The following is a 23,387-nucleotide window of genomic DNA, read 5'->3' as shown; positions in this document are numbered from 1 at the left end:
GCAGAAGGAAGGATTTTTCTGCTTATCTATTCTTGCATAAATAAATCAGAAGATGCTTCCTGTTTCCTAACACCCAGTAGCCAACCTTAAAAAAAAAATAGTGTTAGTTGTTTACAACAAAGAGAAAATTTTGATCAATGTCCACTAGCCAATAAAGTCATTTAAGTCTCGATTTTTAGCCATTATGTTATGGTGAACAGTGAGGATCCTAAGAGTTTAAACGTTTATGAAACCATCAGTATTACTGTTAAGTGAATTACATGTACTAACACGTATTTTTATGATCAGTTTCAAAAATGTTTTTAAAAAAGAAAACATTATCGACAATTCTGCCCTTGGTGAAGCACATCTCTTCTTAAAAGACTTTAGATGATCTGGTTTTCTTTAACAGTTAACTTACTGAAAATTTATTAAAACTACTCTCTGATAAACACACTTTCTTATTTCTACTAAATGCCACTGTGTTACAATGTATCATGCTTCATCTACTTCAAATGTGTACACTAAGGGAATTTGTTCAATAAGCTAACAGTTTAATTCTCTCCTGAGAGAGTACAGACATGAAAGTAATCACGCCTCTCCTGCTACAGGCTACTAGAGGATGACATGAATGATGATAAATGAGCAGAAGACACGGAGCTTGGTTGGCTAGAACAGGACTTCCAGCTTCCCAAACAAAGTGCACACTGAACTTAAATTGAACTTACACTTCTAACTTCTGTTCAGTGAATCTTAATTGAGCAATCTAATACATTCCATGTGGAGGCTGGGCGCTAGAAATTCAGCCAGACTCCACGGAAAAGTCAGAAGCACAAAAGTTCATACAATGGAGGTGGAGTTCACACAACGCCTTCACTAAGTCAGAAGGAACAAGGCTTTGAGAGTTGCTTGAACACAGGCCCCTAAGCACTGGTGCTTCTATATAACAAGTGACCAAACATCGCTTTCTTACCTCTTCTACATTTGTACTGGATTTTGCACTTGTCTCCAAGAATTTAATCCCATAGTCAATTGCTAACTGAAAGGCAAACAGAAATATTTAAATTCAGTGAAAGTTGCTTGACTATATAAAGCATCTATATTTTTTAGGTTTTCAAAGTTCAAAAAGCAGAGTGTCTAGTTCAGAACTTCTGTGGCTCTCAAATTTCTTTGCTTTCTCCTATTGTGGTTGGAATTTAGATATCTAACTCATTCATCATAAATAAAATGGCACAACTTCCAGTCAAAACACAGTCTAAGTACGTCTCTTTTTTTCTAATATACTTTTAGTTCTCTAATATACTTACAAGAAAAACTAGGAGATGGACACCCATCCCTACCATTAACTTTGGATTCATTTGCTCCTTTTATCTGCTCCTCAAGTAAATTCTCCAACAGTTACTATGCTGACTTTTAATTATTTTTTAATAAATTGGTGCATAATAGAACAAAAGCTTAAAATACAAAGTACTCATTGCTTCGTTTCTATGGATTGAGACAAACTGAATTCTTCCATGTTTCCATCCACTCCCAAAGAGTTCTCAGTTCATTTACAATAAGTACCAAGAATAAGTGAATGTTTTTAGGGGAAAAAAGTTTGCAGTCAGATTGAAAAACAGAATGCATTTTGCATGATTCACTAAAAAAGGGCTAAAGTAAAATTCTAAGACTTAAAAATTGAAGCCTCTAAGTCAATTTAGAAAATTTCATAGAAGTAAATATGTACATATAATAAACTCTTTACAGGACACAAAACAGAGAAATGCCTAGAAATGACCTATAAATGACATCCACAGCTTGATGATTTACAAGGAGTTTATCCATAATGACCTAAATCTAATAAGTAGTAAAATATTCTTAGAAAAAATTAATGAATTGGAAAATGATTACTATTGAAACTTTACCTATCCATTACTTTTTTCAAAGAGAATGAACTACTTCTGCTTCAAAACTGGGCATTTTCACAGAGCTATGGAAGAAATAGCCTAAACTCTAAGCTGCAGGAATCTTAAAAAGGACCAATTTGTATCTCCCAGAAAACAGCAAATTCCTTAGGAATGAGTCATGACTACACAGTATATGGCATTGGATCTTGAATACTAATTCACACCATTCAAGTATGAATTACATCTCTTTGTTGTTTTTTTAAGGAGTAAAATATAGATATTTTTAAAACTTAAATCGATAATTAAAAAATACTAAGAAAATAACGGCTTAATGTGAGTAGATTCCAATCTTTATGCATTCAGTTCAAATTTACCTTCTCCCCTCTTTCTTTTGACACTTGTCTTTTGTCATTCATATCACATTTGTTACCCAGGATCATTCTTTCTACATCTGAAGAGGCATGCTGCAGAGAGAAAATAATATGTTATAAAAACAGCCTGAGAAAAACACCGTTATTCAACAGACAAATCCAAACCTGTGAGAAACATATCCATGAATTTAATAGACAAATAATCTTTCACTCAACACAAGGCCTGATTCAGAGAAAAATTTAAAAGATGGGAGGAAGGGAAAAGCTACAGCATAAGAACACAGGTAAACTTTTTTCCCAAAGGTGTGCAGTTATTCTCATGTCTTTTTTTGCACAGGAACAAAGAGAAATAAAATTTATGGTTATCTAACAACACAACTTACATATATTAGTTTGGGTCAGAGAAGAAAAAAAAACTCTGAGTAAGCCAATTTGAAAAAGGTATTCTGGATTCAAACTACTTAAAAATTAAATTCATGTAGGTTAATATAAAGGTGTACAAAATTATTTCAGAGTCAGATTTCTTTCTGAAATGTCAAAGGCTTAAAAAAAAATCTTAATACCAATCAATCTGGAATTAAATCAAATTTCAAATATCTAAGATGGAGAAAATGTTAGAAGGGCAAAATGAGAAGTTGCTGGAATAAAGATATATTTTTGCCAGTCAAACAGCATGGTGGAACAAACAAAATCTGGAAATCAGATGTTCTAATCCTAGCTCTCCTTTTTAAAGGCTATACAAGCACAGACAAGTCACTTCTTTCTGACCTCAATTTTCTCATGTGTAAAATGGGGACTTGATTAAATTATTTTCAAGACCTGGCCCAAGTTTAAAATTCTGTGAAACTGCTCCTCTGTCTGCATCCCCCTGTCCGGCAGAGTGGTCAGACTGGCATACAGGAGATCTCGCGCCCTCCATGGCGCTCCACACAGCAAGAGGGCCTGATTGGTCCATGCCCTACTTCTCAGCAGCTCAGCTGCCTCTTAGAGACAGGAGTCCTTTACAAGCACCCAGCAGGTATCATCATTCCAGTATCATCTTGATGATCTCCAGAATCATCGTTCTCTTGCCATACATACCTCTTCAATGTTTCTTATCCAATTTTTAATATTGTCAAAGGACTTTTCATTTGTGATGTCATAGACCAGCATAATTCCCTATAGGAGGAAAAAAAGATCTTAATTTAGTCCTTTATATATTTAAAGTTATAGAATATAATGTCAATGTACTCCTCCTCTCCAGAAACCTTTTGTTTGTCCTTTTTTTTGTCTTTATAAAAGGGATTCATAATAAATTTTAAAAGTACAGAGAAGCAAAAATAAATAAATAAGTTCTTCCATTGTCTCACCATGTAAATAAATATGCTGTTAACATTTTCACTGTTAACCTTTAATCAATTTGTGATCATGGTAAAGGTGATACACCCTTTCTGCCTGACCTCACATGATAAGAATCGGCACCAACTAGAGAAGAAAGAGTGTTTAAGTTAAAATAGAGACACCATGGAGAGTAAGAGGCAACCACTTCTGTTCTGCACTTATTTATTCCAAGTAGAAATTGTCTTGCTCCTTACTCCTCTACTAAGACTGTAACGATACTTCTTTAAAGTTATTTCTTTTTATATGGGCTGATCAAAATGTCACTACCAATCTAAGCAAATCACAGACACTTAAAATATAACGCATTTGTTATACAGGTTTAATAAAAGGCATTTTCTTCGCATTTTTGAAGACTCCATGTCAGGTATTTCTAAAGAGTTTATCTTCCAAATGTTTCAACTAACACCTGTATGCTAACTATCCCCAAATCTATATCCTCGGTCCATACTTCTGTACTAAGTGCTAGATCCACCCACCTGCCCATACATTCAACAAGCATTGAGTGAGCAGCTACTATGCTATATTAGGCTGATGCTATATTAGCATCAGCAGGGAACAAGAGAGCAGGGAACAAGATAGACAAGTCCCCTTCCTTTCACGGATGGCTGGCAAAGAAAACAGACAATGAGCCACTAATTATACCATTACTCACAATTTTGACAATTGCTATGAAGAAGCCTGGGGAGCTCTGAGTACAAATGCTAATCTAACCTGGTTGAGGAGCTCAGGTGGTCAGAGAAGGCTTGCCTGAGAAAATGACATTAAAGCCAGGGCCTGAGGTCTGAGTAGACTTGAACTAGGCAAAAGCATTGAGGCTGGGGTGAAGAGGGGAAGCCCATGGTGCCTGGCACACAGCAGAGATGTAAATATCCTCCTGAATAGGAAGGCTCAGAACCCACTGGATCAAGTAACAGAAAGTCAGCTTAGCAGGAGCACACAAATTTAATGGGAGAAGGGCACCAAATGAGGCTGAAGGGATACTTAGGGTCAGATGTGCCTTGGAGACCACTGAGGACATCAGCTCCTAGATGTCCCCTGTGGTCACTGAAAACTCAACTAAGTAAAACATGAGGCTGTCTTCATCCCCTCCAAATCTTCCAATCCTCCTTGTACTTTCATTCTAATGAAGAGCAATCCAACTCGGCCAGCCAGCCCAAGCAGGGAGTAATCTCCTCCATAGCCAGTCAGCTGCTACGTCCTGTAGACCCAGTGACCTCAATATTTCCAGAATCTGACACTCCCCTAAATGCATGGCCTTATTCCCATTCTCATCAATTAGCCTTTACCTGGATTTCTGTCATAGTCTTTCATTGGTCTTCCTGCTTTCATTCTTAACTTCCTCTAATCCACTCTCCATAAGGGCACCAGAGTTATCACTTCATTGCTTAAAATTCTTCAGTACCCCTCCACTACACTCATTATTAAGTTACAATTTCTTAGCATGGTAAACAAAGTCTTTCAGAGTCTGATCTCCAACTCTGTACATAAATATAAACGTAAATAGGGGCCGACCCGGTGGTGTAGCAGTTAAGTTTATGCATTCTGCTTTGGCAGCCCGGGGTTCGGATCCTGGGTGCAGACCTACTCACTGCTCATCAAGCCATGCTGAGGCGAAGTCCCACAAAGAAAAGCTACAACTCTACAACTATGACATACAACTATGCACTGGGGCTTTGGGGAGAAAAAAGAAAAAAAAAAGAGGAAGATTGGCAATAGATGTTAGCGCAAGGCCAATCTTCCTCAAAAAAAAAATGTAAATAAATATAATTTATAAAAAAAACACAAGTGCACATAGACAAAAGAATCTAGGAAACACAACAAAATGTTAACAGAAGCTTTCTCTCAGGATGGTGGGATTTTGGATGATTTCTTGGGATTTTACAAGTTTTCTATACCACACGTAACCTTTTGACAACCAGAAAAATATATATTATTGTTTAAATGACAAACAATATTCTCTTCTATCCACCCTCCTCCCAGACTCAAATGCAAATGTTTCACTTTGGCTGCACTTATGTAAAGGAGATTTTTCAAAGGTCAATGCAAATAATTTTATTTTTAAAAAATCAAAGTAGAGAACTGTACACTTAAAATGGTAAATTTTATGTTATGTATATTTTACCACAATTAAAAAAAAATCAAAGTGGAATCTGAATAATTGCTGATTCAAAGAGTTCAGCTGCCTATAATATTAAAATTGACCAAATAACTGCCATAGCTCTAAACCCTTTGGGCTACACGGACAACCTTGATCTCTACTGTCTTATGTCTGTCAAGTGGCACTCTGGGTGGTTAGCACAGGAAGTGTGAACACAGTGTAGTGGTTGAGAGCACAGGTTGTGGAGTCAGAGGCGTCACGCCTGGGCTCTACCATGTACCACCTGGGGGATCCTGGAGATGTTATTTTATCCCTCTCAGTCTCCACTTCCTCATTTGTAAAATGAGGACTGCACATCTTCCACACTGGATTCTTTTCTGAGGATCTACTGAGATATTATTTGTAAAGTACCTAACCTGGAATCCAGGACACAGCTTGGACTCAATAAATGGCAGCTATTATTAATTCATATCTTTGGTTTCAATAGCAGAAACTCTTCAACTATTTCCTATGTTTGTAAGCTAACTGATATTACGAATCAGCGAGAAATACAAAATCAAGTATATCAGTTTAAACTTTACATATCTGGTATATACCTATAAGAACAGCTTCCTTAGAGTTCACAAGATGGTGTTGGTCTATGAGAAATGTTGATAATGTATTGATATAGTCCGTTTTTGTCCCAAAAGCCCAACTGTCCATCAGGGTTAATGCTGACTATGAATGTTGCTGAATAGTCTAAAACAGACCAAAGGACTCTGCCATGGTGGCAGACCTAGTACAGTATTTATCAATATGCTGCATACCAACCAAACTAAACCTGCCAGAGCCACCACTTGCTGAAAACGAGAACATACCGCAACGAGAACATGAGGGCCTCACATCCCACTAGAACAGATGACCTCACAGAGCAAAGACATGAGGAAACCAGGATTTCTCAGAGATCTATCTAAGAGTGATACCCCTTCAGCAAGTATTTATTGAGCATCTTATGTGTCAAGCACTGGCATTACAGCAGAACAAAAACAGAGACAAAAGTCCCTACCTTCAAAATGGAAAATACAATTCTATCTTAGAATAGCAACAATTTCTAATTATTTGAAGTAATGTGAAGAAAGACTAGGCAGTAGATAAATGAAAATGACAGATGATCCTCACATCTAAATTAAATAAGACATTTCAATGACCTCTTTCCTCGTATCATGAACTATAGCTAGTCACCCAGGTGAAACATTTGCTCCACATTCTAAGTGTTCCTGTCCACTCTCTAGTGAAAATGAGCATACAAGTGGTGCCAAGACACCACTTCTAGAAAATAAAAAAACTGCTCAAGAGAAAAGGCTGTGTTTCTAAGATGGCTCCAATCAAAAATACCTGTAAACTATTCCAAATCATCCCCATTAAGATGTTCTCATTTATCCCTAAAATCCTTCTTGGAGGAAAGAAATGGCAAACTTCTTCCTGGCACACAAGGTAAGTCCCTTCCTTTTGATTCCAATCTAAGCAAAATAGAGAGCAGCTGACAACTGTTTTTCTGAAATGATGGCCTTTCACAATCTTAAAAGTATTATTATAGGGTGAAGTGTGGAAAACACATATATATAAAACTCTTAGTGGTATATAGTGCAAAGGTGATATAGCTTTAAAAAGGAATCTCTAATCTTTTTTGGGGGATGAGTTACTGGTATTCAGATAATGGAGCGTGATGGGCAGTGGAAGAGGAAGGGAGGGCAGCATGATAATGAAGGGATCCGTGGATTCAGATGACATCTTCCTGGAGGCGAGGGGACAGTTATCTCCTCTTCAGCTCTGTCACACCAACACCACTCCCAGGAACACAACAGTTTTTTAAGCAATGAGCTAGGCATGACGGCAGCTGGTACCCCACAATCTACTAGGTTCAGCTTCATGATCTCAACTACTCAACCTTCAAAGACTCTCTGACACATCGGGTTTCATCATAATGCAAAGCTCCAACATGTGCCAGGCTTAGGCCTAAAAGCCAGAGACAAAGTCCTGGTCTGGGCCTGTCATTCTAGGCATGGTTCAGTACAGCTAGGCATGGTTCAGTACAGCTCTGCTTCTAAACTGCCTTATTCACCACTGGTACTCCCAGTACCACACAGAATCTGTCTTGAACCAAAAAGCAATATAAATGAGTTATATAGATAAAGCACCTTAGGATGGACAATAGCCAAGTGATGAAGTTATGATAACAAGGTTAAAGCTAGGATGTAGCAAAGAAGGACTTGGTAGTCAAGATTCACCAGATTATAAGCCTCAAAGAGTCACAGATCATTCAGCTACTTCCTGGCCAGCTGGCAGGATGCTGGTGGAGGAGACTCCAGAGAGATGAGTCATAAGCAGTAGACGTTGTGGACCTGGTGAGAGATAAGGGATGATGGTGGCAGGGCTGAATGATGAGAGGGTGCAAGAAATGAAGACTTAGTCACGGAGTTTGTGGTTTCCCAAGAATTGGCAAAAGTATGAATAAAAGGAAAAAATCACAAAAATATACAATCACCTCAGAATGTGTGGAGGAATTCTGAAATATCTACAAGCTAATTATCTGATTAATATTATGAAGACCAATGGCAAAGTACATAGCTACTAAACACAAAACATAAAAAACCATTTAAATGTCTTGTTTTCACATCAAAAAATCTATTCTCCTCATTGTCCTAGACTCCAGCTTGAATCCTATAAACTTGACAAATGAATATTCATGTTTTACTTTCACCTGAAGAATTACAAAGCCCTAAAACACACTCACCATGGCTCCTCTATAGTATGCTGTTGTGATGGTTCGAAATCTTTCCTGACCCGCTGTGTCCCTAAAATTTGAAACAAAGGAGAGAGTGGTTTTAAAAGTCATCACCAGCATCACTGAGGAGAGACTCTAAACTCTAGGGGATATAATTCTGGTCTGCTTACAAAGGCAGTGGTTTCAGGGGAAAGGGGAATGAAACACAAAGGGAGCCTACTGTGCATCTGTGAGCTGGAGGCGGTGGTGGCCACGGGAGCCTGTCAGAAGTTCACAATGACTTGGGTGAAAAACTTGGACACTGATGATAAAAGCAGCAACAGGAAAATACATGGCCCTCTAGGAACTGGCATGTTATATTAGTCAAACACATGAGGTAGAGAATCGAGAATAATTCTTGGACTCCTAGAGGTAGTTATAATCCTTTTTATAAATGCCTAATGATTAAGGCATTTTTCTTTCTTGATTGAAAGTCTGATTTCTGTACAAAGCAAGCAATTGGGCTGGACTTACTACTGGGTAAATTCTGCTCAGCAGAGCACACTAAAAGGATCTCTTCAACTTTTTCGCTGTGGAGCCCACGATTAAATGGGAGCCTGCAGTTCAACACAAAACCCTTGACAATGTTTCCAAAGACTTCAAAATATGACAAACACCTCAAAATTACATAAACTTTCGTACAGTCTCGCTTTTTAGCTGATAGCATACCATTAAAATACTTTCTGAAAAACACAAAAATTTCTAATTACATTTATTGAAGCAATCCCTATAAAGGAATTCAAATTTCCTTGTTATCTGGGAAAATCAATATTCCTAAATTTGCAACTTACAGCCAGAACTAATTCACTCCCTGTGCTACTAAAACAAATTAAATTGTAAAATTTAATTGCAGGGGAGAAAGAGGCATTTGTGGAAATATACTAGAAATCTGCATATCAAACCCAAATAAGAGACGAAGGCCCAAGGGAAATATGGCAAATTAAAAACACTAATAAATACCTTAACCTTTATGTATACCTTACAAAATACTTTCACTTGGTGCTCACATGATGCCCCCACAGCCCAGTGTGGTGGCATCACCATCATCCTCGTTCTGCAGAAGAGGAAACAGGCTCAGGTGGGCTGTGGTCCCAGCTCCGCCACTAGACAGCTCATCCCTTTGAATGAGATTCAAGCATCCTAGGTCTTGGCTGTTTAGTGCAGGCCTCACACCACAGTAGTCTTATCCTGCCATTCTCTCACTGGTTGGGATTAATCACACAGGGCACTTGTGTGGTACATGGCAAACAAATCACAGGGAAAATAGAAGCCAAGCACCTTTGAGCAGACTAATCATATTTTCTTGATTCAAACACACTACTTGATTTAGAACCAGCTTTGCAGCAAGGATGGAGGAGAAACCTCACAGGTCGTGAAGATTGAATGGAGACTATTTTGCTGCTCAGAGTATTGAGAAATAGTGCCATGATGTTATGGCCACTCTATATTAAGTTCTAATTAGCTAATCAGCCACAGGCTCCTAGAAACACTCCTGATTGCTATGCTCAGGACTACACAGCACAGAGTCAAAAATTCTTTTGCTCCCCTCTTAAAAAATTTTTTTTTATCTTTAAAATATTTGGCTTCTTACTAAATACCAATAGATGAAAAGGGCAGCCTGTGGTGTTCTTTTTCCAAAGAAGTATCCTGGGAGCCACTACCCTAGGCTAATATATAAAGCTGACATGATATTCCAGGAGATTTGGGTAGTTGTCCCAGTTTTATCAGTAATGCAGACATGTGCCCTCAGATGGACTTAACCACTCTAAGTCCTAGTTTCTGTCTCTGTAATAGAAGGGCTGGTAGGGGGGTCGGCCCGGTGGTGTAGTGGTTAAGTTTGCATGTTCTGCTTTGGCGGCCTGGGGCTCACAGGTTCAGATCCCGGGCACGGACCTACACACCGCCTGTCAAGCCATGCTGTGGCGGCATCCCACATATAAAGTAGAGGAAGATGAGCACAGATGTTAGCCCAGGGTTGATCTTCCTCAGCAAAAAGAGGAGGATTGGCAACAGATGTTAGCTCAGGGCTAATCTTCCTCACCAAAAAAAAAAAAAAAAAAAAGAAGGGCTGGTGGATTTCAATGTAATGTTCTAGTTCTATCTGGGCTCTGAGTCACAGAAGAAAAACAGCCTAAGGAAAAAGCTGATATATACTACTTTATAATTTTGCCCTGCCTCATTCTTAGTCAATGCTGCTTTTAATTTCTAAGCTTTGTCTACTGCTGTCATCATCACATATTAGATCAGTAAACATCATCAAAAACCTTCCTCAAGCCTCCAATCTATATAGCTCTAAATGGCTCCCTCCACATGGAAGGGCCTATAACGAAAAGAAATTAAACCAGCTTATAGCAAGTTAAAAAAAAACCTAAGAGCTTCTGAGTTAAAGCCAAAAATATTCAACCTGCCAATCTGGAAGAACCATATACATTCACGGTTGTTGGACAAATTCTTCAGCAATTAACCAGTCAGAGTTGGGTGATCATAAGGAGATCTTGGCCTTGCGTATTGCAACATGAGAGATGAGACGCAGGATTTTTTTCTCCCTTATTTCCCAGTCTAGTGTTCCTCATTGTTTTACTTAATGAGAATAAATATGCAAATAAATTATAAAATATCAGAGCTGGAGGGGAACTCAGATATCATCAGTCTAACCAATCAATTTACAAATAAGGAAAAGTAGGCCTAAGAAGGGAAGCAACTGGCACCAAGTCCTCAATTTAGAGGTAGTCAAGACTAGAACCTAGATCTGCACTTCCCATTCAGGGCTCCTACCACTTGACTACTTTGTCTTATCTGATTTCACAGCTATAATGAAAAAGTAATTTACACTCTTTAGAATTTAGTTTCCTCCCCTATAAAATTAGCATTTTGGAAGAATGAGTTCTCAGATCTCTTCTGGCTGTAAGAGTTAGTGATATCATTCTGTACCTTCCCATTCTTGATGGAGATAACTGAATACTTACCCATTTCCCCTTGGTTCTGATAAAGAAAAGATGTTTTAACTATCATAGGATACCTCTAACTTATCACAATTCACATTTTAAATTCCACTTTCAATTTCTGATTAAGGTAGAAACTCTGTGTGTATATATATATTTTTTACTTACCATATCTGAAGCTTAATTTTCTTTCCATCTAGTTCTATCGTTCTGATTTTAAAATCAATTCCTGCCAGAAAAAGAAAGACATGCTAAATTTCTTCAAATATAATCCAAGTCTTATTAGGAAAAGGACAAAGGTTTCTATTGAAAAAAGCTCTCCAACGCACTGGAAAATGTGAACACAGAGAGGGTGTGAATGGTATGTTTCCTCTGAATACGAGCTGAAGAAAGGAATGCTAATTACTCTGCAAAGAATTCCCATACATGTTAAATGCAACGTATTATATGCCTCACTATTTTGACACGGATCACATCCCTCAAAGTTACATAATTTAGATAGATTGAGAACATGCCATATTTTCTACTTCCTGAAATACATATAAGAAATGCTTCCTACTCCTTGTGCCCCGTCCTTCCCTAAAGGCCACAGGACCTCTTTACAATGTCTTCTTTTATGTCATTCCATTTGTTTCTTTAGAATCTGCAACTGGCTAAGGGGGGGGTGGGGGCAACCCTGCCTATTTGAGACCTATTTGTAATCTTGAAATAGACAACAATCACACCAAAGCTAATCTAGCAGAACAGCTTCTCAATCCTTCTTTCCCCTCACTAATAACCATGTATTATTAACAAATACAATCTGATACCAACTATCCTCAGGTTATCTGGCTCATGTTTCCTCCTCTAAGGTACCTCAGTATTGCAGGGTCTATGGTGGCCGAAGCAAAACTTAGCAACACAGCATGAATATTATTCTTAGCATTACACAGAATTTACTGTGGCCATCACTCATTTAAGACTTAATACACATTGATTTTTATCATGATTTATCTTTCAATATATCTCCAGATCCAGTGTAACAAAGACCCTCTAGGGATTCTCTTCTATCCTTTATCTCTTTTTGGTCCTGGCATCGAGAACAATGCCCAACACCTTATAGGCACTAAATAAAAGTTTCTTGATATTAACATTTAAAAAAAATTCATAATTTTCCAAATTCATAGAAACAGAAAATAGAATGGTGGTCACCAGGGGCTGGAGAAGGGGGAAAAGGAGAGTTGTTGTTTAATGGGTATAGAGTTTCAGATCTGCAAGATGAAAAAGTTCTGGAGATCCAGTTTACCACAATGTGAATAAGCTTAACACTATTGAACAGTACACTTAAAAATGGTTAAGATGGTAAATTTTGTGTGTTTTTCACCACAATGAAAAAGAAAAAAAAAATTCATGACTTTCAAAATGCCTTACTGTATTATCTGGAAAATAACTTGCTCAACTGGAAGGCTAATGTCCAACATTCCATCATCTAATAGTTTATTCACATTTTAAATAAGAGAAGATGTATATCGAAATGCCTGTTCAAATGAAAACTTTCCTCGTTCTAGCTTATGAAGATGATAACTCCTGTTCTTTCCAGGTGGTTTCTTCCTGTAGTTGGGAGTCATGGGCAACTTTTCCACCTTCATTCAACAAAGCCATTTTGAGGCTCCCTTAAAGTCTCAGTTACTCTCCATTCATTTAAAATATTCGGGAAACTTTCTACTGACCTAGCCTTTTGTTTTTTGAATTTGTTAGAAAGATTACCTTTCTGTTATCTGAAAAAGTTCTACCATTATCTGTGATACTTAACCATCTTTTCACTATTCATAGGTTTTCAATGTTTCTAAGAGTTGTGAACTTGTATTTAGCTTTTGTTTATGCTGCTGTCAGGAGCCAGTTGATAGTAATAGGGTTCAGGGCAGGCTGCCCTGTGGATTATTTTGAGCTGAAGAAAATCAAGGCCCAACAGGCTCAAGAAGAGCTTTTTACCTCCCCCTTAACTGCCTAAAAGATTTTAGATAGGAGGCCTGTACCAGGAAGACAGCTATTACCAGAGATAATTTTTTACATCAGAAAGACTTATCCACATGGCATGGCAGACATTTGTTTACCAAACATTTGCTCTTCCCATCTTCCTGTGAACTGTCTTCCTCCCCCTTTTTAGTCTCAGACCCCTACCCCCTTCTTAGCTCAGGATAGCATACAAGCCTCAATTGCCTGACTGTTGAGGAACCTCATATCTTTTGGGTTCCCGCATGTATGAAATAAAATTTATTTTTCTCCTGTTAATCTGTCTTATGTCAATTTAATTATTAGACCAGCCAAAGAACCGAGAAGAGAAGCAAGGAAAAGTTTTCCTCCCCAAAAGTTTTGGTGCCCAATGTGGGGCTCCTCACTGGCTGGACACTACTTGTTCAGAGGCTGCTGCAGCGGTGAGATCCTGGGACCTCTGACAAGCCCGGCAGAAGGTAAGAATTCTCACCACATCAGTCTCCTGGATCTCTGCCTGCAGGGTCTGTTGGAAGCAAGAGTTTCCTTTTCTTTTTCTAAATTTACATTAGCAGGAGAAAATATTTGGGTAACTTGTTCCTTGGATATAGTGACTTTGGTAAAAATTTGTGATGAGTAGTCTTGTATTCTATTGACCCCTTTACTCCCAGAGATGGTCACTGTTTTCATTTGTCCCTGTTGTAAAATTTGGCTGGACAGAAATGTGGGTTGCACCCCATTTGCAGCTAGATATGTGTCTAAGTCTTTCTTTTGGTTATCTTTGGGAATGAACTTTCTGGATCTTGTGAGGACTGCATCTTTTCACTCTCTTGTGGGACACCTCTAGTGTCCTTGGTTAAGCCATAAAAAGGCTTATTGGTTTGAGTTGCTATTGAGATTAATATAAGATCCTACTTGTCAATGGCCAGATGATGGATTGTTTGAATTGGCTATATTTAAAAGATAAAAAAAATTTTTTTGAGAGCTCTCATCCTAAACAATTGTCTTACTGATACCTATGGAAAGATCAAGGTGAAAAGTATATACAAAGGAATATAATGGCTAGTTAGGGACTCACTTAATACGATGGAAGAACAGAAATTGGAACAAAAATTAAAATCCATTATCTAACGTAAATTCCCCTTCTCCACCCTCTTTACATCCCTTTATCCCCAACTTCCTGTTCCTGACCCTCCAGAAGATCTTTTGGACCTCTGGGCCCCTGGTCTAAACCCCTCCTCTCAAAATTCAGCCCGTTGCCTCTGCATATTCCTTTAGATTCCCAAAACTCCTTCACTTTGCCCAGAAAATCCCTTAAACACCCAGCTGCCTGTTTTAGCTTCCCTTTCCCTACAAGATTTACAGAGAACACTCCAGCCTAATCTCTACGCCCAGGGTATACAGGTTACTCAAGTAAATGCTAAGCCAGGAAGTAAATTTAGCAGACGCACCTAGGATGGACAATAAGGCTCGTTTTGCTGGGCTCTAAAATCAAGCTCTGCCAGCTTCAGGCCTTCCTATGCAATGCCCTTTGTGGATGTATCCTGGACCTTTACCCAATGAATTCATGTCCTCTGGACAACAGGAGATCTTTTAAATTATAAAGCCTTTTTACTTCCATTTTCAGAAGATCCTACCAAATTTAAAGAGGAATTAAAAGATTAATGGTCATTCAGAACTGCCCACCCCCCACCCGCCAGAAGAAACAGATGGCCAGAAGTTCTCTCAAGCCCTCCTGCAAATGACCAGGAAATGGCTCAGCTGGACGCTGATATTCAGGGGCTAACAGAAACATTAACAGAGGCTTTCCCCTCTAAGGTGAATTGTTTAAGGTTAAACTGTGCACTCAGGGAAGAAGGAAAAATTTAAATAATTAACTACCCTAGACTTCTGATAATAGAGAAATATACCCAAAACACGTAGGAGAAAAATTATCTTCTTTCTCTGTCCCTTGAAGATGTGAATCTTACCATGTCTTTGAAAAGTAAACCCTCCAGGAGGTAACTAAAACTTGCTTAAGAGTGAAGAAAAAAAAACGGGGGGGAGGGGCCCTTTTTAAAATACAAACTGCTATAAAGGCTCCTTTGCCACAGCCTGCATAAGATTACTTGTCAAGGGCAAATACAAATCTTAAAAGTCTTCTCCACAAATAGTAAAAAGCTTTAGCCATCTGAGCAAGTAAACTTAATTTATTCCAATTGTTATTTATAAACTATTGAGTTTCATATTGTTGTGCCTGATTCACGGCTAAAATTTTAAAACAGAATCTACAGGTCTCTGTTGGTGTCTGTCTGCATGTTTATGTATGTCTATATATGTACGTTATAGATATGGTATTTTTCCACCTCCAGATAGTGTTGCCAAAATTAATTTGTAAGAAAGCTCTATTTAATTGGCTTAAAATTCAGTGTTTATGAATTAAGTATTTCTAAATCTCAGAAATATAACAGAAACTAATCCAAATGTTTTTCAAGTTCACAAGATCTAGGATAATGTTCAGTAAATAAAAGCTAGTTTAAGTTTGTTGGCTTAATTAAAACAAGCATGTCTTTAGAGTTATCAGTATTAAGTATAATACTTTTATTCTACCTACGTTTACTAGAAGTCAAATAAGATCATGTTGTCTCTTCTACAAAATTGGTCAGCAAGTAGCTTAGGATGATGGGTGACTTTAATATCTCGTGAAGTTTTTGTGAGTAGTCTAAACATAATTGTTGAGGGTAAATGATTTAGATAGATATAAATCAGATAAAAGTTTTTAAGTTAACTTTTCAGCAATAATTATATGTTAGGGTATGTCTACGCAAAAATAGTTTCTCAAATCTTTGGTAACTTCCACTCTTAGAATTTTGCTAAGTTAAATTAAATGACAGAAAATTCACTGAAAGTCTAGATCACTTCCAAATAAGATAAAATACTGAAACATTAATTGCTAAACAAGCCTAAGTTTACCTACTTTTGACCTTTTATTACAGAGGAACTGAAGATATTTGGATCTATTAGTAAACATGTCTTGTGCCAACTGAACAAACTGTACTATGAGAAAGCATGTTTCTAGAAATTATAAAATGTATTTATAAATTTGCCAAGCCACAGAATGCTAATGTAAAAGGCAGTTTACAATTGTTTACTTCTTTATTTTCACTAAAAATTAAGGCTTTTAAGGGTTAAAAATTCTAATATATATATAATTAAAGCTATTAGAAATAATACAGGAAACAACTATATCCAGGGAAAGTAGGATATATTTTAGCTAAGAAAAGGTATGAGGTATGGAGATATATATAAATATATATATATTTTTTTTTTTTTTAAGGGAAAAGAAAGTAAATTTCTCCTAAAGTAAAACTGCTTATGTCAAAATGGGAAAGGGAGAAATAAAGGACGAATTAAATAAAAAGTTGGGAAGAGAGAAAAAGAGAAAGAAAATTTTATCTTGTGTAGTTAATCAAGTTGCCTAAAAATTGAATTATTATTATAAGGGTTTTAAAAATAAGATTTAATATCAATAGTGTACTTATGTAAAACTGAAACTTAATTTTCTTTCATCTGATAAAAGAACAAAGTTTACTTGGACTACTGGTCTGCTCCTGATAGGAGATTATGAAAGATTTTTCTTTACTTTTTAAGTAATCTCACTGGAAAGAAAAGATTTTCTGTCTTTTCAAAATAATTTCCAGTGTTGTCTTTATCAGGTCTTTCGATTACTTGAGAAAGTTGAGTCTTCCCTACGAAGAGTTGTTTTTCTTTTTTTACAACTATCTAACTTTCTGTATTGGCCTGTGAAGTCTTTAGTTGTCACTACCGTTAAATTGATAACTAGGTATTGTTTCACATTGACCTATGATCCTATTTGACCAAGTGTTTTAAAATCTTTTGATATTTTTGACAAACTTCCGAAAATCAAATTCTAAATGAAGTCTTTTTGGCCTTGAACTAACTTTGGGTTTTCCACAGGTTCCTGGAACATCTCAAAAGATTTGATCTCTCTCCTTATAAAAGAGAGATATTAAACTAATCAGGCTTATTCGGTATGTTAAATTACATGGGAACCATTGTCAAATAAATGATAATGCCCTTCTTAGGTTACACCATATGGGTGAACGTTACTAATGTAAGTGTTCCGGAAATTATATGAAATTCCTAAAAATCTGATATGTAATGTTGTCAGTCATAATTCCAGTTATCATCTTAAAATGTTGTGTGTCACAGAAATAATCAAATTTCCTTGTCAGTTACATTATAACGAACTCTCATCTGATCTTTAACCACTGCCATTTTTAAGCTTTCTGTCACTTATACACAGTTATTGTTTTACTCTTACACTCTTGCAAAAGTGTTCCTGCAAAAGTGCTTCATCTTCAAAGAGATTAATGGAAAAGACTATCAAATACAGGTTTCTGATAACTTTCAGATCATACCACTGAACTGGGTAAGAAATTATAGAACTCTGATAAAAAAACAAACTAGTGGGGGGACTGGCCCAATGACATAGTGGTTAAGTTCATGAACTCCGCTTCGGCAGCCTGGGGTTCGCAGATTCGGATCCTGGGCACGACCGACGCACTGCTTGTCAAGCCATGCTGTGGCAGTGTCCCATATAAAGCAGAGGAAGATGGGCCCGGATGTTAGCCCAGAGCCAATCTTCCTCAGCAAAAAGAGGAGGATTGGCATTGGATGTTAGCTCAGGGCTAATCTTCCTCACACATACACACACATACACAAAAACCAAAAAACTAATGGCTTTATAAAACTGCTACCAAGGATCAAAATCAACAAGAATTAATTACTCGAGACTAAATGAACTGATGAGGATGATTATAATTTTTATAACTTTTTGTTTGAAACATTGCTAGTTCTTTCATCTTTTTTCCCCCAGATTTAAGGACACTTTTTCACTTAAGCTAGCTATGACTTACAGCAATTTGGTAAAGTATACCTTTGTGAACAAAGATGAAACAATTACTTTTTCTCCCTACCTGATCCCTACAGAATTTGGAAATTTTCAGTGAGTATTCTTATATTTTCATGGCAATATAATTATTTGCATAAGCTCAATAAGAATATGTTTGCCTTGTAACAGAACACAATTGGAAACACTGGTTATATTACCAAGGCTTTGATTGGAATGTCATATTTGACAGAGACCCACATAGACTCAGATATGACCAGATAGCTTTAAAGAACTAAGGTTGACTTTAGGGAACCAATAATGCCCCTTGGAAAAATCAGCCTCGTACCTTGCTTACAGGGTTTCTAGTAGTGTTACCAGGTGAATAAGGAAAGTCACTTCCTGGCAGGCCCAAGAACCTTAGGATATTTTGGGGACCTTGAGAAGAGAGCAATTCATCCAAATCTATAGGCATCACTGGCGAAGTCTGCTAGCAAGTCCTTGGCTTGGCTTCCTGGCCTCAAGGCTTTTAAAAGTATAATCTGAGACTCCTTATGAAAAATTCCAATAAAGCAGATTCAAAAGAGCCTATATGATCAATCGCTATTCCTGCTGCACTTATGTAAATAATCAGGCCAAGTTTATTGAGACTTTGTTTTGCAAAGAAATTAGTCTTTCTTTGATTATCTCTGATAGAAATGGGGGTGATTTTAGAGAGAAAAATTGTACTTTTGTATATATTAGATTTTAGGGCTATTAATTATCTTTGAGGTTTAGATTTTTTTACCTGTAAACTGGACTGGATCCTGAATTCTTCTTGTTTCCTCAGACATCTGGCTACAAATGTCCAAACTAATGTTTTCAATTTTTCTCCCACCCTGACTTGGAATCATTGAGAACTAAAACTCCCCTTTTTCCGAAGCCATGCAAGCTAAAGTTGGACAACTTGATTTCTTCAGAGAAATCAGCACAGCAGCTCATATATGGACAATCTTTGTGCCTGTTGCTATGTGGCAACTCAAAAAGATCACCAGAGACATTCAAACTGCAAAACCAGGAAAATCTGTCAGATTACCACTGCCTGCATTCAACCCATCTGAAGATGCTTTGAGCCTGACATCTAGAAATCTTCTCAACTGGCTGCCTTCAGAACTTAGAAACTAGAATTATAGTTTGCTCCAATCATTAACCATTGTTTTTCTTTTGTTTCCATAGAAATGTCTCTTATTAAATACCTGATTGCTTGTGCAATACAGGCCTACCTTTGGGAGGCTGCCTGCATCACTGCCTCTTGAAATGAGGCACAAGTGTTTAACTGAACTGATCTATTCTCAGGACTAACAGATTGGTTCAATGAGATATGGAGCCATCTACCACTCAGCTACTAACCTGATTCTTCTCTCCACAGCCACCAGCTCAGCTTTTACTATGGGAAACTTCCAGGGAAGTTTCAGAGGAGGGAACCGATGGGGTTCAGGGCAGGCTGTCCCAGAATGTGCCACTCTGGCATGTGGATTATTTTGAGCTAAAGAAAATCAAGGCCCAACAGACTCAAGAAGAGCATTTTACCTCCCCCTTAACGCCTAAAAGGATTTAGTTAGGGAGCCTGTACCAGGAAGACAGCTATTACCAGAGGTAACTTTACATAAGAAAGACGTATCTGCATGGCATGGCAGACATTTGTTTACCAAACATTTGCTCTTCCCATCTTCCTGTGAACTGTCTTCCTCCCCCTTTTTAGTCCCAGACCCCTACCCCCTTCTCAGCTCAGGATGGCATATAAGCCTCAACCGTCTGACTGTTGGGGAGCCTCATATCTTGGGGTTCCCGTTCATATAAAATTAAATTTGTTACTTTTCTCCTGTTCATTTGTCTTATGTCAATTTAATTATTAGACCAGCCAAAGAACCTAGAAGGAAAGAAGGGAAAAGTTTTCCTCCCCTACAATAAGACAAATTGCTGTAGAGCACAGTCAAATTATCACAATTCAAATTTCACTAAAAATGGAAAATATCATTTATATTACTATTGAAAAGCACTGGACCTGGAAGTCAAAAGACCTGACTGTAGGTTGAGTTCTGTCATTAACAACTTTTGGGAGGTTGCTTACCTGCTCTGAACTTCTATATCCTCATCCATAAAAAAGGTTGACAGGATCTAATTAGATAAATTAGATAATGTGTTTGATTGTGCTGTGGGAACTCTGAAAGTCTATATAAATGTAAGATATTACACGTTCAGATTCTATTATCCTACAGCTCTTGTCACTTCAGGCATGGATTATGATAATAGCTTCCCAGGAAGCCATGCCAACATCTCTCCCTGGTCTAATTCCCCTGCATGCCAGTGTGAGAAAAACTTTCAACAATCCCTGTGGTAACGTCACCTCACTATTTAAGAAGCCATGAATCCAACTTCCTCAGCCTGACAACACAGCCTTTCCCATCGGATGCACTGCTCTCCTGACACTGCAACCCTCAGAGCCTCTCTCCAACTTGGCCTTCGTTTCTCTCCCCACACCTCCTTTCCTCTGCATGTGCATGGCCACCTCACTCAGCAGCCTTCTCTGAGGATGCCACTCGACCTGCACAGTCCTCTCCCTTCTTCTCTCCTCAGCTCTCCACTTAGCCACATCCATCTCTACCTCAAGGCCTGACTTTTCCACAGTAATTCAATCCTATGTTATTGGGTTTATTAACATATTGCTCTGAATTGCTCTCACATCAATCAAGGGCTCCATCCTCTCTTTGCTAGTTAGGCTGCACACAGAAACATGTATACAGTAGATACTAACTGAAAGATTAAATACTCTCACGTAATTAAGTAAAGGTTAAACTCTATTAAGTGTGGAGAGAGCTAAGAAAACCTTAGAAGTTCAAAGTTTTCTTAGTATACTATAGTAACAATAGTAAGGATACTGAGAAATCTTACTACAGTAACAAAATGAAGACCTTTACATTACAATTAGTTTGACAATAATATCAGTAGAATATATAATGCATTAATATTCACTTTAAAATTTAAAGGAAAGATAACTTCCTGAGGCTACTCTGGGATTAAAAGAATAACCAGACACAAGAATATAATTATATCCATTAGGATGCTTTCTGCTGCAAATAACAGAAACCTCAAATCAAACTAGCTTAAGGTAATTTGTTGACTCATATAAGAAGCCTAGTAGTGAGTTGGGGTTCAAAAATGGCTCAATACAGCAGTTCCGGCTCACTTCTCTGCACCTCTCTTGGCTCTGCCCTGCTGGGAGTATCAATTTCATCATCTGACTGACAGCAGCTCCTGACCATGACAGCAATACCGAGAAGAAAAGAGGTCATCTTCCTGTGCCTCTCTCTTAAAAGTGAAGAAATGTTTCCCTAAAGCCTTTAGCAACCTCTCCTTCATGTCTTATTTCTGAATTTATAACCATGGGAACGTGATGTTCTGGGGGCTGAGGCTGAGTTCCTGAACCAATCACTGCCATGGGCAGTTACCAAGATTGGATTAATCTAAACCCATCCCTAAATTTGGATTAATCAAGGCCCATCCCTGAAGCTGGGTCACTCCCCGCAATCCACAGGGATGCTAAAAATAGGGGAGAGAGTGGAAAAGCTGTTGAATCAATCATAATATCTGTTAGAACAATACTCAAATATATCTAATTAATAAAATTTTATATTCACAGCTATATGAAATGGACAAATCCTAACAGCTATCATTATTACCTTGGCATAAATGTTATTAAATTTCTTGATAACTATAGTACTTCTTTGAAGGTAATTTCATCTAGTGTTCAGCCAGGAACCAGAGAATATGGAGGAAATAAAGAGGATCAGCAACCTAAGTAGCTGCAACAACACACATCTCTGTGCTAAACCGTCATCTTCATTGCCAGGAGAGTCCCCGAGCCTGTAGTCCCAAAGACTTGGCTTGTGCTCTAGCCCCAAATGATTAGGGACTGCAAAGAAGGAGGGAGCTGTCACATTGACAGCAGCAGGAACCACAGCTCATCCTGGCAGTAAGAGAGCAATTTTTTTTTTTTCATTTAAAAGGACTATACAATCTCAAAAAACATAGCTTTTGAAGGGCATTACATTTCGGGTCAAAAAGTCCTTCATATTTCAATAGCCTTTCAGAAAGCATCATTTTTTGGCAGCGCATAATACAATAATTCATGTTCAAAATGACGAGCCTGAGTCATCCCAACTCCAGAGCCATGAGCTGCCAGGCTGCATGCAGCCTACCCAGCCAGCAACACAGCCCCACGTCTACGCTCAGGACACAAGACTCCATCGTTGCTGCCACATTGCTCAAATATGCCTCGACATTAACTTTCTGATGGCTTTAAAGCAGTACAAGTTTTTCATTAATATTTATCTAGTCAGTAAAATAGGAAATCTAAATTGTAAAACATTCCCAAGGGACTCAAAGCCATTTTCATTTTGAACTTAAATACATACACACACACACATACACACACTAAAAGATTTTTATTTTTTCTGAATTGATTCTCATGCTAAACAGTTGCTCATGACTGATACATACTTTACACTATGAGGAGACAGGGAAGCAAGTATAAATGGAATCACAGAATTCTAGACCTGGAAACAACCTTAAAAATTGTTTAGTCCAGTCCTCTCTTTGTGCCTAAGAAAACTGAGGTCTGGGGAGATGCAGCAACTTATCCAGATTCACAAAGACCAATACAAAAAGAGACTGAAATCAAATTTTTGCATTTAAAGGTCAGGTCTTCCCAAAGAGGCGTGTACAAGAAAGTCTATGTCTCCCTGAGGATGGTCACAGCAAAACGCTAGCAAGAACGGAAATGTCCACCAGTAGGAGAAGACCTAGGAATATGAGGGAATACTTGGAAGCAGTGAACAAGAGCCACATGTATCAACATGATGAATCTAAAAACATAATGTTAAGTGAAAAGAGCAACTGCAAAAATTTACATAGTCAAACCATTTCTGTAAAATCTCAAAAATACCAAAATCATTTATATATACATCCATGTATAATTAAAGTATAAAAACATGCACAAGAATGATTATCAACAAAATCAGGATAGC

The 23,387-nt window shown here is 37.7% G+C and overlaps 1 protein-coding gene across 1 annotated transcript in view; it reads right to left on the bottom strand.

Moving 5' to 3' along the window:
* Nucleotides 1-23,387, bottom strand: part of RAB8B (RAB8B, member RAS oncogene family) — a 66,570-nt gene that overhangs the window by 6,492 nt on the left and 36,691 nt on the right. The window contains exons 2-6 of the mRNA XM_058541781.1: nt 11,628-11,688; nt 8,488-8,548; nt 3,317-3,394; nt 2,240-2,329; nt 953-1,018 (exon numbers count right to left, since the gene is read on the bottom strand). Coding sequence (XP_058397764.1) covers nt 953-1,018; nt 2,240-2,329; nt 3,317-3,394; nt 8,488-8,548; nt 11,628-11,688 — 356 coding nt within the window. The remainder of the gene's footprint in view (nt 1-952; nt 1,019-2,239; nt 2,330-3,316; nt 3,395-8,487; nt 8,549-11,627; nt 11,689-23,387) is intronic.

This window comes from Diceros bicornis, chromosome 5 (genome assembly GCF_020826845.1).
Source record: "Diceros bicornis minor isolate mBicDic1 chromosome 5, mDicBic1.mat.cur, whole genome shotgun sequence".
In the NCBI taxonomy this organism is placed as follows: Eukaryota; Metazoa; Chordata; class Mammalia; order Perissodactyla; family Rhinocerotidae; genus Diceros; species Diceros bicornis.
Note: the sequence above shows the minus strand (reverse complement) of the source record. Positions and strands in the feature narration are given on the sequence as shown.